The sequence below is a fragment of the Lipotes vexillifer genome, unplaced genomic scaffold (genome assembly GCF_000442215.2).
Source record: "Lipotes vexillifer unplaced genomic scaffold, Lipotes_vexillifer_v1.1 scaffold742, whole genome shotgun sequence".
NCBI classification, from domain to species: domain Eukaryota; kingdom Metazoa; phylum Chordata; class Mammalia; order Artiodactyla; family Lipotidae; genus Lipotes; species Lipotes vexillifer.
In genome coordinates this window covers 1,967,567-1,985,063 of record NW_006775459.1, presented here as the reverse complement: position 1 = coordinate 1,985,063, position 17,497 = coordinate 1,967,567, and the positions used below count along the sequence as shown (strand labels likewise).

The following is a 17,497-nucleotide window of genomic DNA, read 5'->3' as shown; positions in this document are numbered from 1 at the left end:
AAGAGTGTGCTTCCTAGAAATTGTGGATACATGCAATTTCAATCCAATACCAAAAATCAGATTATTACCAATACAAGTAAACAGTGTTCACTTCTTACCAGCTTCTTTTTCTTTCAACTGCAGAAGAGCTGGCATTGGAGGATGAAGAAAATAGCAATTTTCATGGGTTTGCTTAAATTCTTCAGCAGCAACAGGATCTATACCTAAAGCAAACCAGGCAACCAACGCATCTTTTTCTGCATCTTTTTCTTGTGAGACTTCCCCAGCATAATTAAACAACTCTTTTTTCATTTCAAGTTCTACTCCAAGGAAAATCAAGGTGATCTTCTCAGGCTGAGCCAAATAATCCTTTATATCTGTGTAGTTCAGCTGACAAAGCCTGACTTCCGGCTGTTGGAAACTTTCTTTATTGCCACCTAGAGTAACCAAGGGATTTAAATCTGAGAAAAGGATATAAACTGTGGCTGGATGGCTTTCTTTTGCTAACAGCCAGTCAGAATTATTTCTTTTTTCACTTTTCCGGTCCAGTAGTGTCTTGCTAAAATAATTTTCACATTCTTCCATTTCACTGGTTAGGAACCAAGGCTTCTTCCCACCTTTAACATTAGCTAGTAAGTTAGCTATATGCTTATAACCCCAAAATTTAGCAATATCCAGTGCAGACTGCCTTGATTTATTGATAATGGATCTGTCGCACCTATGGATGGAAGCAAAAAATAAAATAGTAAAGAAACATCTTCTTCAGTATTTATTACAATAAAATATTTCCAGATGTACGTGATAGCCCCTCTATTTAATAATTGCATATATTTCTTTTTGTTTTAGCACATAATATACTAATGGAAAGGTAAAAGAAACAATCATAAATGATTAAAAGTTAGAGACAGTAGATATTTAAAATTTCTGGAAGATTATTTATAAAATAAAAAAAGCATACATTTTATGTGCTATAATGAGATATTAAATTTTTACAAGGAGTTTTCTATAGTCATAGTGGGTAGATTTACACATTCTATTTGGGAGAAAAAAATTAATTTAACTCAATTTCTTTGCTGTTAAGTATGAAGAGTTAATTTCCCAATTAAAAAAAGTTAAAAATTTTTAATTAGAAATTATGCTATTATATAACAAGACTGTTCAATGAGTTATTTACAAGCCCAATGTTATAAATATGGCTATAAGAAAAATTTAAAAGAAAATACGTAAACCAGAAATTAAACCAGACACTCCTTCAGGTGGTACAGCCTAAAATGTTTACCCTTTCTCAAGTAGAAACTGGACAACATCTGGGTGCCCATTCCTTGCAGCATACATTAAAGCAGTCCAGCCATTTTCAGAAGTTTCATTGAGAAGAGATGGAGAATGACTGAGCATTACTGTTAACCTGGCAATATCTCCTTCTGCAGCTGAATAGTGAAATTGGGATATAATTTCTTGGTTTGGACTTCTTTTTACAGAAGACATTTCTTCCTTAAAATAGGAAAATAGGAAAAAAAACTCATTTGCAATTGCTTTCTTGTATCAATGATTGACCATTATCAGGGTGCTAATATAATTAGAATATTAGTTATGGTTTCTAAAACAATATACTCTTAAAAAGGTAACTAGTAGTCAACTGTCATCACAGCATACATTTCAAAACTGTTATCAGATGAGAATTTTAAATATAATTCAACATGGGGGATGTATAAAATAATGTATAAAGAACTTTGGTGGAATACAGTTGAAGGGGGTGACATCATTGGGAGGGGGGAATAAGGTAACAGACATTACAAAGAGGAAAGTGTATTTCAGGCAAACCAGAGGGACTTCAGTATGGATCAGGGCATGAGGGGAGTTAAAGCAAGCAGACAGAAATAAAGACAGATGTTTTCAGCAGATGCCAAGTAGTATTCTTAGAATCTGTGGTACTAGAAACAGATCTGTCCTCTCAGGGAAATTATGATCCTATTCAAAAAGCTACATTTCACATGAAAAAAATTTATTACTTTACCTCGCATAGTTAATTCTGCTAATCCATCAGGGAATGATTTTTGCTCATGGTGTGAGGTAGGGGTCACGATACATTTTATCCCAATAGATAATCCATTCAACTCAACATCATTCTTGAATTCACTATCTTTGTCCCATTACATTGCAGTATTATCCTTTCCACAAATGAGACCATATATTTTGGACCTATTATTGGACACTGTTCTGTTGGTCACTTTGTCTATCCTTGAATCACAGAAGCTTTTAAAACCATTAACTTTGTCTGCTTTGTTACTGTTATTTCAGTAAGAAAGAAAATAATTGTTTCATACCTTTTAATAAATGTTGCCTAATTGTGGACTGAATGTGGTAGGGCACAAACTGAGCTTTTTTGTGTGTGTGTGTGGAAATGGTTCATATTTCAATTGTCTATAAACTTCTCAAAGTACTTTTTTTAAGGTATGATTTTTTTTCCCTATGAAATTCTATTAAGAAAAGATTTGGGATTCTAACTAAGTTTCTACCATTCTGAGCATAAGGTATTGAGGCTAAAGAGAAAGAAAGGTTATAATCCATAATTTTTGACAGCAGTTGTCTCTAGGGTTCTGACACTGCAATTTTGTTGATCAGTTGTGTAGTAGGAATAGCATGACAATATAAAAAGAAAAAAGTGGGCTTTGTGACTGTTCACCCTACCTGTTTATATCTTTCTGCTACCTATAAATAGGTCAAAACTACTCACAGGAATAGAAACAAAATATTGAAATTCTGTATACAACTTAAAGTAGGAGTGACTTCTAGATTAGAAAACAATATTTTATTTCTTTTGATTTATTCTAGAATTTACTTCACCATTCTCTTCATATTAAGATTCCTAAATGCTTTAAAAACATTATGAATAACAAAAGCTACAACTTTTCAGGACTTTATTTTGCACTGCTGTATACTGACTCATGTATGGTCTCCCTTTAAAGTTGCCTTTTCCTTAAAATCATATCATACAGGTTCTTCAGTTAGGTTTACTTCAGGCAATATTTAAGTCATGGTCACTTCCTTACCTTCTCCACAGCCCACTCAGTGCAGGTTGACTGCAAAACTGGCCTCCAAAAATATAGTACCATTCACTACCCCCAGCGCAATGCTTATGCATACAGTAGTCTCAGGTGAAAAGAAGTGGAAAATGCACTTTCTCCCTTAGCTTTTTCAGCAGAAAAGCCATCTAGAAATAGAACCATTACTCATTCCAGAAGAACACACAAAGTCTAAAGTCCACCTCTACTGTTTGCTTTACTTTTTCACTTCTCATTGTCAGGTTCTCCTGAAGGTAAGGATTTGAAGGCAGGATGAGGTGATTCAGTTAGCTAAATGCTGCCCTTGCTGTCCAAGAACACGGACTATCCTGAGAAGTCATTTTAAAGAATCTTGAGTTTAAAGAGTCTTAGATTTAGCCAAACCAACATCCACTTTTACGGATGTGTACTCCGGTGCCCCTAACTGGTCCAAGGTCACATGGCTCAAGAGACAGGGCAGACCTCAAATACAGCTTTGTCACTTAAGTCACCGACCATTATTTCTTGGGCGTTCAAGAAGGCCATCTAACCGACCAAGCGCCACCCAATGCACGGTCTCTCCAATGTCTCCAAACAGTCAAATACCTTGAGAGTTTATTCCCTTGGCAGTACTGTGAGATTACTTTTATTTAAAAACGTGAAAGCACACATGAAGCAGCACTTCTTTTTCCCCCCCTCAAAGACTGCGCTGGATCAGGTGAGTCCCCAGCCTCGTCCCCGGCGCCTGGGCTGCAAGTCCAAGCGCGAGGCTGCGCCACACCACCCAGCAGGGCAGGGCCCGACAGCGCGGAGACCCGAGAGCACAGAGAACTGGTTACCAGCTCCAGAAGCAGCACTGGGCCGACTAACTCGCCGCTGCTGCTGCTACTAACCCACAGGTGACCAGAATAGAAGAACGCAGGCTGTACTCGAAGAACCAGGAAATCCCCCCGCTCGCTCTTCCCGGCGCCGGATGGAGCCTCTCAAACTTCCGGCGAAGGGCAGGTGTCCTCTCACGGCTTTATGGGAGCTGTAGTTTGAAGGTCACGGACTGAGAGATTCGAGAAGGCTCGGGGCTTGGCGGATAGAGGCTTTGGGGAGCTGGAGCAGGAGGTCCCAGCTGAGAACACCGGCTTCCTAATGGTGAGTGAAAGGCTGTTTGGTTTGGTTTTGTTTTTTTCCCGGTGAGACCGAGATGTGTAGAGCGATGAAAAATTGTAGGTCTGTGGAAACGGTTTTAAGTTCTACAGAATTTCACATCTAGCCCCCACAAGCTTCTCTCGGATATAGTTCAGTGCGTTGGAGTGTTCAAAGCATTCTTTCTTGTTAGATAAACCCGGAATATTGGTTGGACCAAGTCGTTCCAGGTTAAACAGGTTATTGGCCTCGAACCTCAATCACCTCATATGAGAAATGAGACCATGTGTTGATGCCTACCTCATTAAGTAGTCCTCTAAAAAGTTTATGTCAGTTGCCCGCAACACCTCCTTGGGTTGTTGTGAAGTTTAAATAGAATAACATATGTACACACAGCGCAATTATTATTTTTTATTTAATTTCCCGTGTTTTCGTACTCCAAAACCTACACAAGTTAAGTGAGTTCGAAATTACAAAGCTCGGCGTTGTTAGTCGTCTAACTCCCACATCAGGTATTTTTTCTTTACTAAATTGCCCCCTTGCCATTCAGTAACAGATAAAGAGTCTCAAGGTTGACCGTTGCTTCCTACCCCGATTTTAGGCATTGGAAGTTCTTTCTTTTCTCAGTGAAGTTTTTACATGCCCGCCGACATTGTACTTCCATAACTACTTTTTTCTAACTTTGTTCTATGTTTCTTTCTGTGAGTAGTTGTCTTCAGTCTTTAATGATTTCAGTGATGAGGCAGGAGGTCAGAAATACTTTTAAGTTAACTCACTTGGAATACCCAATCTCTGTATTCAAACATATCTTAAATAAGTTGGTTAACGAACGCACCTACATAAATCAGCTAAACAATGATTAATATATAGCCCTCTTTCCAGCCCTTTGGATTCTTTTGAAGTAAATTCCAGACATCATATTATTTTATTGATAAGTATATAAGATTAAGCTTTCTGGAATTATGAATATATATCTAAAATATGAAAGGGCTTTTAAAAAGAACATAACTGCAGTATGATTAGTACACTTAAAATTTTAACAGTACTGTAATATCATAAAAGAGACATTCAATGTCAAATTTAATTGTCTTAAATTTTATTCCATATTTTACAATTGGTTTACTGAAATCAAGACCTAAACAAAGTCTCCACATTACTTTTGATGTATTTCAATCTATGATCCTGTAGAATTTCATGCATTCTGAATTTTGCAAACTGTATGGATACCTATGATGTCCTTTCTCCTGTCTTTTTTTAAACTGGTCGTAAATCTACAGGATTATTCAGATTGAGGGTTTTTTGTTTTTTCCCCTGAAAAGACTTCATAGGTGTTACTGTTTACTTCCTATTGCATTACTTTAAGAGACATACGCTATCTGGTTATCTTTCTGTCATGTTATGGTTGGTTATTGGGTTCAGATGTTGTCAACCTGATAAAGTTTATGATAAACAGCATAAATTCTCCTTCGCCTTTTTAGCTAATAGTTTTAGCAGCCATTGATGACTGCTATGTCCATGATTTCATTAGAAGGTGCAAAATAGCAATATTCTTATTTGATCATTAATTCTACCTTTACTAACAGAAATTCTTTTATAACAAAGAACTTTACATTTTTAAGTATTTGTACAGTTTTTATAGGAAGAGTAAGATAAATGTGATTTTTCTCCTTTATTTCCTAGTTTTCAGCATGAGTTAGTTCCCTTGTCACCTTTAGGTTTTTAAGTATATTTATGAACTCATGGATGTTAAAAATTTTAATATATTTCTATAATATTTATTACTTTAATGCTCAAATTGTTTCTTCTTTGGCCAGTGGGAACTCCCTCAGGTGGGCTCCTGAATTCTTCTGACCAGGCCACTGTAGTGTTTGATAGTTTACTTCCTTTCTGGCATAACGAAATGTTTTTAGACTGATTTTGTAAATATTCTGCACATCCCTGGATTCAGCCCTTTCTCCAAGGAGCATTGGTTCCTTTTAGTAAGAAATGGTATTTAGATACCACAGCCTTTGTACTTGGGGTGTTCATTGCTAATGGGGTACTAAATACTTCTCTGCATGTAATCCTCTTTTAGGGAAGTTGAATAGATACAGATCCTATCCAATAGGAGTCTGTATTCCAGGGGCAGTAATGCTGCCAACATAGATATTAATGCCATAATGTTTTCATTTTATTACTTTCCCATTTAGAAACTTAAAGGTTCCTCAGTACCTAGGATAAAAAGTTGAAATTCTTTAGCTTAGCATTAGGTACCTTCCTTAATATGGACCCACTGTATATTTTTAGCTATATTTTACCAAGAATATTCTGTATAAATTGTCTCTCTGATCCTGCCAAACTGGCTTATAACTGACCTAGTATATGTCTTATTCTTCCTTTCCTCAATACTTTTGCTTAGGCCACTTTTCCTAACTTAAATGTTTTCCCTTAACTAAATCCAACCCATTCCTCAAAGCCCATCTCAAGTCCCTCTTCTTTTTGTTCTTCTAGATCATTCCTGACCATATGATTATCAGTTTACCACCAGCATTCCCTTTCTCTTGCCACTTCAGTGTATGCTAGCCTTTCTTCTAGCTGCCAGCAACGGTATTATTATTATTTTTTTGGCCTGAGGGCCTTTTCTTGTCACCAAAGCCCACTTTGTCTTCTTGCTCAGTAGATCAGCAATGCCAGATAAGTAATACTGCCTGGGAGCAGCCCTAAGGTGATGACTAACATGAGTGAGTATATAAATTCCTCAGCCTTTCTCACTCTTTCACTACACTGGCTACACTGTTCTAGACTGGCTACCAGATTCCCCCAGTGGGATTAGGTTCTTTTTATCTACAGTGGACACTTGATTAATAACCAGCCCTTTATTGCTTGCTTTCCCTTCCCTGTCTCACTTCCTCCCTCCCTTACTATTGTTTCCTCCTAGTTAACCAATTGCATGTGACTCCTTGTCTCAGGATTTGATTCTGGGCAAAACTAAACTAAGACAAGGATTTTTCCTTCTTTGAATTCATAACCTCTATTATATAGTAGTTAGCTTCTTCTGCATAACTTGAGAGAATCATTAACCATCATTAAATAAACAAATCACTATTACCACTCATCCTGGAACACATTCCTTTTTGTTTTGTATATTAGAGTCAGTGTTATTGCAAATCAATGCATGGAATTTGGATTGATTGCCTTTGAGTCAAATAGTTTGGAGTTCAAATTTGAAATCACTGTTTTCTCTGCTCATCCATTGCATCAATTTCCAAAATGGTTTATCCCTCCCTATTACCAGACCTCTAAGACCTCATGGACACTTTGTTGCAGTTTTTAGTTTTAGCTGCTTTTAGATGCTTAAACTTTTTCGTTTAGTTTTGGCACCCTGCTAGTGAATGTTGTGTGTAATACATAGACTATTTCTTAAGACAGAAATATGCCAGCCGTTTCCTGCAAATTTAGTGAAAATCTGTCTAGTCAATTTTCCTTCAACTAGATAGAAACTTTATTTTATGGACAACATATAAATAAATGTTTATGTAGGTAATTTTACTTGATGATTAATCTTATATTACCTGGAGATATGTCTCATTGTTGCCACATATTGCTTTTACATTTTTGTATTAATACTTCATATATTTTTGCCTTTTTCTCTAACAGATTTTATTTTTTAAGTGAAAAGAGTCTAATTTAAAAAAAATTTTCTACAGTGATAGCTGCTTTTCTTTCACATATAAGGACACTTAATAAAAGTTGGTGGTTGATAATGAGATATGCTGGGAACTGTGCTTTAAACAATTTAGAGGTGAATTCAAAAAAAGTGAAGGTCCCTTGAACTCTACATAAGGTCTTTGATATAAAATAATGTCACATGTAATTACAGATAGGGATCTAATTTACATACATCATACACATATTCTACATTCTTGAATACACCAAGTTTGCTCTGGACTTTGAGATAGCTGGTCCCTCTTTTAAAAATACTCCTCTCTTAGATTTTCTAATTGTAGGCTCCTTTTTGCTGTTCATGGGTTGTTCAAATGTCACCTTTGTAGAGGGCTTCCCTGATGACCTAGTTTACAGTAGCTCTCCCACTGATATTTTCTTGTTTCTGGTATTCTTGTTTTTGATATTTCTTGTTTCTGTTCTTTATTTATTGTTTGTCCCTCTTAGAATGTAAACTACTACATGAGAAGGTCCTCATTTGTCTCATTTACTTCTGTTTTCCCAGGACCTGTAATTTTGATTGGCATATAGGAAACATTCAGTTAATATTTGTTGATGTTAAGTAAATTGTTGCTCTCTTATTAAGTCAAATGTATTTTTGATGTTGCTACCATACCTTGGAAATTAGAACTTCTCAAATGGCATGCATCTGACTTTCTGTGGTTATGTTCGTGTGTTTACGGAATTTAGTCAGGAAAATAATATATGATTGTTCCTTTCAGGGAGCTCATTGCCTAATGAAGTAAAACAGATGATAAACTATTACATGTTCTATGATAGAGTAAAGACAAAGTAGAGAGCACATTATGGGTACCCAATCTACACTTACATGGCGGGGTTAGAAAAGGTACACTGGAGACCTAAAGTTCTTACCCATGTCTTATTCTTCTCTTCTTCCAGATCTTCTGGGAAGAGGATATGGCCCATGTTCCTTAAAGCTACTCATGGCCTTGTGATTAGTTATAGCCAATGCACTGTGGTTAGAAGTGGTGCTCTTCTGGGCCAAAGTAGTTACAAAACGGTACATTGTGCTCCAGATCTTTTTTTACCCTATTATGGTAATCTGGGTGTGGCATGTTAAGATGATCAAGTCACAAGGAGATTTACCCTAGGGAGGGAGCTACTTTGGAGAGCTACCAGACTTGCAGTGGACTTTGCATAAGTAAGAAATAAATTTTTGTGGTGTGAGCCTCTGAAATTTCAGGGTTAAGTTGCTACCTGGCCATAACAAGTCTATTCTGAGTAATACAGAAAACAGTGAGGAGGTAACCTGTGAACTGAGCTTTGAAGGGCCAGGAAATGAAAGAACAGAATCTGTTTGTCAGGGATTCTTCCTTTCCTCCTTGCCTGGGTAGAACCTGAACTCTTAAAAGAGTAGGAGCAAACTTAGAGATAAAAGTAGGTTAGTAGTCCAGATTTTAAGGAAGTATTAGAGTCCACTAAGTGTCAGATATGTCAGAAAAACACACCATAAAATCCTGATATTCTAGGGCCTTGGTAGGCAGATTGTGGACAGTGCTCTGTCAGCAGTCCCCAACTTGTCCGATTTAAGGCCTATTGGGTTCACTCTGCTTTTGCAAATGCATTTCTTCTTACTAAGAATGACAGCATGTAATAGCAGTTGACAGAGATGACCAAAATAAAACACTTTACCCTTTGTAATGTGTACATCACAAAGAAATGCTTTTAATCTTTAAATGTGCTCATTTATGATTTTTATGGGTACCAAGTCACTCTTGTTGAGTTTAATGGTAATTTCATGTCTTATGATTTTCAAAAACAATTTTCAGAGTTTTTCACTGTTAGAAGTATATGGAAATGACTATTTTTTACACAAACATCAATTTAGTTTATGTATTTTATAAAGAATTCTCAAACAGCAGTTTGTTCTTATTTACAAATGGTCTCTCCCTTTTTGCTGTATGAGTTGTGTTTTATGAAGCAACACCCATGATGTGAGAAAGAGTCTTGTCTGATCAGAGGCAGAATTAACAGTACTTGAAAGAGCAGCCTTCTTTCTGTGTACTCAAGTTAATTGATACAGTAATTTAATCATTGAGCCGCTGCTCACATTTCATGTTTAAGTTACTTACACTTGATTTTATTTTATTTTTTTAGAATGTCTAGGCTGATGAGGATTTAAATGGATTTGTAGCATTTAAAAATGTCCTCAAAACTGATTGCAGCATGACATTCATCAGATTCTGTATTCAGTTTTAGTTTAGCTATTTTGAAGCTATCAGATGAAAAAAAAATCTAAATTTAATATTCTGCAACAGATTTTTTCCATCATCATACTAAAGCCCAGAGGAACACAATATATTTTTTTCGTTTTAGTCTTCTATTTTTCCTTAGGATATTTTTGACCCCAGATACTTTTTCCTTTAAATTTGACTGAGCTGTGATCATGGCTCTGACCTCTAGCCTCGAAAGAAGAGGAGTTATGCCTCTCAGGAGCGGTGCCTCAGGCACTTTGCAAATCGGCTGGCAGGGATTATTTCCCAGGCTGTGAAACGATGACCTTCTACGGGAAGAGTGAATGTCTGCAGTGCACGTAAATTCCTTCAGCCGTGATTGAGAGCCTTAGGCTTGTTACCTGCTCTATGAATCAGAGTCCATTCTATCTTTATGGAAGATGGGTAACTTAGTGCTATATTTAAAGCCACATGTTATGTGCTCACATGTCAGTTAATTTATTGCTGGAGGTGAATATATTCTTTTTTTTTGAGCCCCATATAGGGTTAGCTCAGAAGTAAATCTGGAGTTTTGGAATGAAAAACTGGGATAATTTTACTATGATTAGAGGGCACCTATCCCGTTATTTCTAAACAAAGTGCCCCAGCAGTGCTCTGTCTGCTGTCTCCAACGTGTCTGATTTCAATCTCTCAAAGAGGATTTCTGTTGCCTCCTAAACTGTCATTACAACAATAATATAATGCTGATTGCTTCAATATTCTCAGAATACGTTAAAAAGAGGAATGAAATTTAAAATGATTAATAAATACTTTTTGAATCTGTGGGATGGCATTTTGTTTTTATTTTCTGAATTGTCAGCCTTAATACAGTAAATTTCCAGAGTTTATACATTTTGGGGATAGAAAACTGATTTTCAATATTGGTAATTTTAACATTAATGCTTAACACATTAATGTTAAAAATACATTCTGTATTTTAAGTTCTTGTGAAAAATCCTTGAGAATCCACTTGTTGCCACTATACAGTCCAGCCAGTTCCAATATAATATGACCAACAGAATTGTGGGAAAGCTACAGTAATTTAAGAGAGAAGCTATGCCACTGAAGGCCACGTGAAATACTTAGAAAGCAGGATAAGAAACTATTACAAAATGCCACTAAGGATAGCTCTTATAATATCCCATTTTGTCCTAGTTAAAAAGTTATCTGCTATGGGTGAAAATATCTCCAGTTTAAATCACAGGGAACTTTACTGGTTATAGGACCATCAATGTGATACATCTTAGGTAAGACTAGGCACTTTGATCTGAAATAAAATTTGAACATTAATTCATTCGTTCAAAAGTAAGGAGTTCTTAAAATGTTGATGGAGAATAGTACTTAATGAAGGTCAGTTATGCAAAATGTAGCTAATTTTGTTAAATCCAACTTTAAACCCCCAATGGATAAAGCTTAACTTACTTAAGTTATATCTCATCATTCATTCTCTTTTGCATGGTTTCTGGATTTCTTAGCAAACTAAATCTGTGATATATTTGGATGCAGATTTATTTAAAAGTCCCTGGCCTATGAAATCTGGTAAAGCTGAAAGGGAAAACAGAAACACAATACTATCTTTGTTCCAGCACTATGGGATGGCATGGGATAATCAGATACTGATCTTAACATCTTAGTTTAATATCGGGCATTATCTTTCACCCTCACCTTTGCCACCCCCTCCTTCCTCCCCTCTCTCCCATATTCTGTGATCAAGATTTTAATTTAGCATACATGAGAAAAAACTATAGTGAAATAACTAGGACAGTGATTATATTGCTTTTCAAATATTGGTCCTAGTACTGAAATCAGAATATAATTTCATCTTTGAGTTTTAATGACCTCAAATAGGTTAATAGTACATTATACCTTGATTTGTAAGCCTACTTTTGGAAGAATGTATAAATTGTCTTTATGGAATTGTGTAGCACCAAAATGTAATGAATGATATAAGTCAATCTGATTTATACTTTACAATCTTTTTTCTTATAAGCAGCCTCTGCCTCCTCCTTGGCATTCCCACTGTGCCACCATCATTGTTTAAGATCTTCTCACTGGGATTACTACAGAGGCTTCACAACTGCTTTTCTTGCCTTATATCTCTTCTAATTTATCTCCTAGAATACAGCGAAAAGAGTGATCTTTTAAATGCAGTTGTTCATTTGCTTAAAGTACTTTATTACTATGCATCACCTTCAGGACAATATAGATTATGAGGTTCTTTCTTTTTATTTAATTGCGATACCATCAATTACATTTTTTGGAGGACATATCTAGAATATGTTTATTTATAAATTATACACATGTACAAGGTTTAACATTCTAAAATATTGTATACAGTATATAATATGTAGAAAAACAGAATTTTGGAAAAAGGAGGTGGTAAGAATAATTGTAAAAGAAGTTCTCATTTTTTCTTCTTGTACTCTTGTATTTGTCTTGTGTACCCAACTTTGGAGAACTCCACTACTCTCTTACTTTTTACCTACCCTAGATCCATAAGTAAATAATTACAGGGGCTGTGGCATGTCACCTCCTTCTATTTCTTCTGTAAGAAACACCTGCCTCACTCTACTCCTCACTCATACAACCTGTTCTTGAGTAGTTACTACTTGATTTTCAGAACTAAGTTCGTGTGTCACTATCTCATGGCAACCAAATTATATCCCCTTGTCTAGTTCCAGAGCACTCTGAATAAACCTTTTTCATAATATTTTATAGTATAGGTATTTCTTTTTTTCTAACGTTCAAAAGATTAGGGGCTCCTTTGGGGAACAACTGTCTTGTCCATCTTTTCATCCTTAGAGGCAGCCATAATGCCTGGCACGTGTTATACCCATAATGCCTGGCACGAAGTTAAATGAATTCATGAATGAACCTGGAAGGAAGGGAAGAAGAAAGGAACGAAGAGACAGAGAGAGAGGGCAGGAGGGAGGGAAGAATTAACAGGTGTGTTCGAGATAAAGCAATCTGTTACTGGTAAAAGGAGAATTTTAACCAATTTCTTCGTTGTTTCCTGATGGTCATTGGTAAATATTTAGGGAAGGTAATTTTGCATTGTTTAAGGTGAGAAATTCTGTTTATTGTATTTAAATATTGCTATGTAAATGCTCTCACTTTTCTCTAGGTCCGAAATAGTCACCTGGTAACTTTTTTCTACTGAAAACTTCGTTTTTATCCTTTAAAAAAATGTCCTGTTTTATATAATGCCATAGGACTAGCACAGGCATGTAAAATACTGAAGTGCTTAAAGTTCCTTTTGAAATGAGTGTGGGGATAGAGCAGATCATAGGAAACAGGTTATGGATAAGGATAATGTATTTTGATGATATTCAAATTCATTCAGCAAAGACCAAGTAAGTCAGAGCAGATTTGCTGGTTCATCAGTTGTGCTTCTTCTGCATCCTTATTAGTAAACTGTAACACATTTTACAAAGACCCATCATTTCCTACAGGGCACAGCTCTAGGTTAAGCCTAAAAAGCAACTTTCATTATTGATCGTTCATTGAAAGCAGAGTGAAGCAATTACAGTATCTCTTTGAAGAGGTATATTGGCCAAAGACTATTTGGGATAGTGCATTATACTGGATTAGTTATTTAATACTTTGACTATTATTGAAACTTGGAAATGTGTGTAGATGACCTCTTGGGCTTATTGATATTGTTAGAAAAGCAACAGATATATTCTGGAAAAAGAAGGTATATGATCCTGAGCAGCCTTCTTCTTTTTTTTTTTTTTTTTTTTTTTTTTAAAGGGATCTTCCCGAACCGGGGAACGAACCCGTGTCCCCTGCATCAGCAGGCGGACCCTCAACCACTGCGCCACCAGGGAAGCCCCCTGAGCAGCCTTCTTGAAAGCTAAAATGTAGTAATTTCCCAGTTGGTGTATGTTTTATGAAGTTTACAGTACCAAGGAAAGTTGTTTTGAGTAATCATTTTTCTGTGACACATTGATAAAACCAAATTTCTATTCTGTTGATAACTTGTCTTTGAGCAAATTTAGATGTAAAAATATAGGGGTTCTTCTTTTATATTTAATCTGTCTGAATTTTCTCATTTGAAAAATTGGAATAAAATGCGTAAGATCTTTTTCATAATGGACCAATCATAAAAATTCTGTCTCATTTTAGGCAAATTAGTTCTTCTAAAGAGTCAAATAGTCTCCTTGGAAATGGTTGACTCTTTTCTCCTGAAAGTAATGGATTTTTGTCACCTTTCTCTGATATTGGGGACAGGGCTATGTTTTTAAATTCTTTAAATTTAAAGGCTCTGAGTTATTTGAATATGTCAAATCTGAGTTATTTAAATTAAACTGAATCTTATGATTCTTACTTGAAGGTTTCGAATATAATTTAAAATTTGGAAAAATAGTTTCTTGCAACTAGTGAATGATTTCTCAAATCACGAGTTCAAATTTCTCTGTTTAAATGGCATATCTCCTTTATACAAGTAATAGCTTGCAAGAAATTGTCATTAGCATTCGAATCTCAGTCTAAGATGTGTTTCTTTCACTAGTATTTGCAGAGTTGTTATACATTTATACAGGTCATTCCATGGGACTTTTTCTTTTACATTGTCATCTTTACAGATTCATTCTCAAAAAGATACAATAAACGTATGCTATATATACAATCTGGGGTGTTTTCTTGTGGACTACTGTGCTGTATCAAAGATCTGTTCTAGATGCAATAGCTGTTATTTTTAGTGTTACAGTTACTATACATTTGTTTGTTCTTGATCTTAACTTTTCCAGTTTACCTTTCCATTACCAAGGACACAATCTAGTTCACAGGTTAAAATTTCTCAGCCCCATTAATGAAACAAAAGTGGATTTTTCCAAGTTGATTCATCAGTAATGATGGAAGAAATAAATTGTAGCAATGGAAGTAATGGATTTAGATGAACACATTTATATTAGTTGATGAATCACATGATTTCTGCCAATATGAAACTTCAGTAATTCAGGTGAATGGGATTATTTAAAAGACATTCCTAATGTGTACTAATGAAATAATAGTTTATTATTTTCTTGGCACTACTACATTTCATTTCTTTCCCAAATTCTTTTTACTTCACTTGTATAAGTATGATAATACTTGGTTGAAGTGGAGGTTAATTTAATACTACCTGCCTAGGTTCAAAACCTGACTCTGTTACTTTGAGCTGTGATTTTGGGCCAGTTGCTTAATCTGTGCCTCAGTTACCTTATCTGAATAATGGATTGATTAATAGTAACTTCCTAATAAAATTGTTATAAGGATTAAATGAGTAAATATGAAAAAGCTTAAGCAATATGGGCATGTGTAACTTAAAACACATTGGGGTTATTCCTTAATCTCTTTTTTGTTAAGATATTACAGTATTTTTGTACTTGGAATGGAGAGTGTTTATCAAATGATCACCTAGAATAAAAAAGTGAATTGTATGAGAAAGCTCTCTCATTAATACAGCTTATTGTGGTTAAATGGTGGGGTTAGTGGAGAAGTAGAAGGAGTCTCCAACACTACTTGATTCTTCAACAATTTAATCTTCATATTAAGGTTTAGGAAAACTGTATGTAACTATTCTGTTTCTTTTATTATGACCATGTGGCCTTTCTCTTAGTTTAAGCAAAGAGTTACAGTATCATTTGGTTCCTACTCTATGCAGTTCGCGTAGATTATTCTCCTTGTTTTTCTAAGCCTTTCTACTGGCTTAGAGGGGTTGAATGACTTCCCTAAGGTCACGCAGCTAATCTTAGTGGCAGAATGTATAGAATTAGCTTCATATTTAATTTTATATTTATTTGATAACTATTTCCAGTTATCAAAACTATATTGAATAAGGTATATTTTTTTCAGAAAAAGATACTTAAAGCAGAATTAATTCCTGGATCATATAAGACCTAAGATATTATAAAATTACCAATAAAATAAGAGTGGTGTTAACAATGCTTTTGGTCTGTACTATTTGGAAGAATCAGAATCCTTGGAATCAAGGTTTCATAATTATAGAAGGAGAATATAAAATTTTGTTAAAATTTTTTCTCAAATGATACATTGCTTTGAAAAGTCAGGATATTCCCAGTTTTTAGTAAAGTATATATGCTAAAATTAGAATATCTCTGAAATATATTTTAAGAAGAAATATATCTTTTTGATAAATCTGTTGGCAATTCTTAGAAACATGGATAAAGTAATAAATCTATTCTTTGGTAAGTATTATGTATAAAGAGCCTTAAAATCATCAACACTTTGGTAGCTTGAAAACTAAAAGGACTTATTTTAAATACGAGCTTTTAGCAATATTTAAATGAACTTCAGAATTAAATATTTACCTTCTTGCCCATTGGCTTTATTTATAATGAGAATCTGTTTGAGACGTGCACCAGCAGCTTTTGCCAGGTTATATTGTGGTACCAATCAACTCCTAAATTTCAGTGACTATCAACAGTATAGGTTTATTTCTTGTTTGTGTTACATGCCTATTGCAGGTTGACATGTAGCACATCCTCACATTATTGTAATACAGCCTCACATTGTTGTTTTTTCCTGTTTGGTCAGAGAGAAAGGAAAGCTTGAAACTGCAAGATGGCATTCAGGTTTCTGCTTGGCAATGGCACAAGTTCCTTAGGCTTACTTTGGATTGGCCAAAGCAAGTTCCACGGCCAAGCCTGAGATTGTGGTGGCAGGAATTATATTTCTTACATAAGTAAAGTCATAAGAGAGGGAACTTATAAGGAGGGGTGAATACTTTGAATAAATAATACAATCGACCACAGGAACCATTGTAATTCCTATGTGTGGACTCTGCTCAAGGTAAATATCAGTATTACAGTTTGCTATAGAGAGTGCTTATCTCTACAATTGTACTTCATGGGCAGCATCTACATCTTTCAGTTTTTAAAATTTTTGGCTGGGTTCTAATTTTTGTTGTTGTTGTATCAAAAATATCCAAGAATCTTCTGTATTAACGACTTGTTGGAGTCAAGGCTTTTGGCTTCAAGAAACAGAATCCCATAGCAAACTAGTGTGAGTTCAGTGGGGGAAGGGGGTTATATGGGTATAGGAGAGGTCACGGAACCTATAGGTAGGAAGTACCCCTGGGCTCATGTGGGACTAGAAAGCTGTCAGGCATTACTCCCTTTCTCTGTTTCTGTGTTTTCTTCTCCCCACCACCCTTTTTAAAATCTGTACTTGCCTTTTCTTATTTTCTCTTTGCACATGGGCATTTCTCTCTGCTTTTCCATGCATTTTGTACTCAATGGCAGCCCCATAGCTGTTAAATGTTCATGTTGCCACATTACAAAACGTCAGAGACTGAACTATCCTTTCTGAATCCCACTTCTGAACTTCAAGAAGAGAGAAGCACTCTCCTATAAGCTACGACCATCTAGGATCATGGATTTTAAAATTCTGTGGATGAGA

At 35.4% G+C, this 17,497-nt stretch overlaps 1 protein-coding gene across 2 annotated transcripts in view; it reads right to left on the bottom strand.

Annotated features, from left to right (window-relative positions):
- NUDT12 (nudix hydrolase 12) overlaps positions 1 to 1,464 on the bottom strand; it is a 9,953-nt gene extending 8,489 nt beyond the window's left edge. The window contains exons 1-2 of one of the 2 annotated variants that reach the window (XM_007449900.1): positions 1,313 to 1,464; positions 99 to 697 (exon numbers count right to left, since the gene is read on the bottom strand). In XM_007449900.1, the coding sequence (XP_007449962.1) occupies positions 99 to 697; positions 1,313 to 1,464 (751 nt within the window). Of the gene's footprint in view, positions 1 to 98; positions 698 to 1,258 lie in introns of both variants that reach the window. The other variant, XM_007449899.1, reaches the window with a different exon arrangement.
- Between the last annotated feature and the right edge of the window lie 16,033 nt (positions 1,465 to 17,497).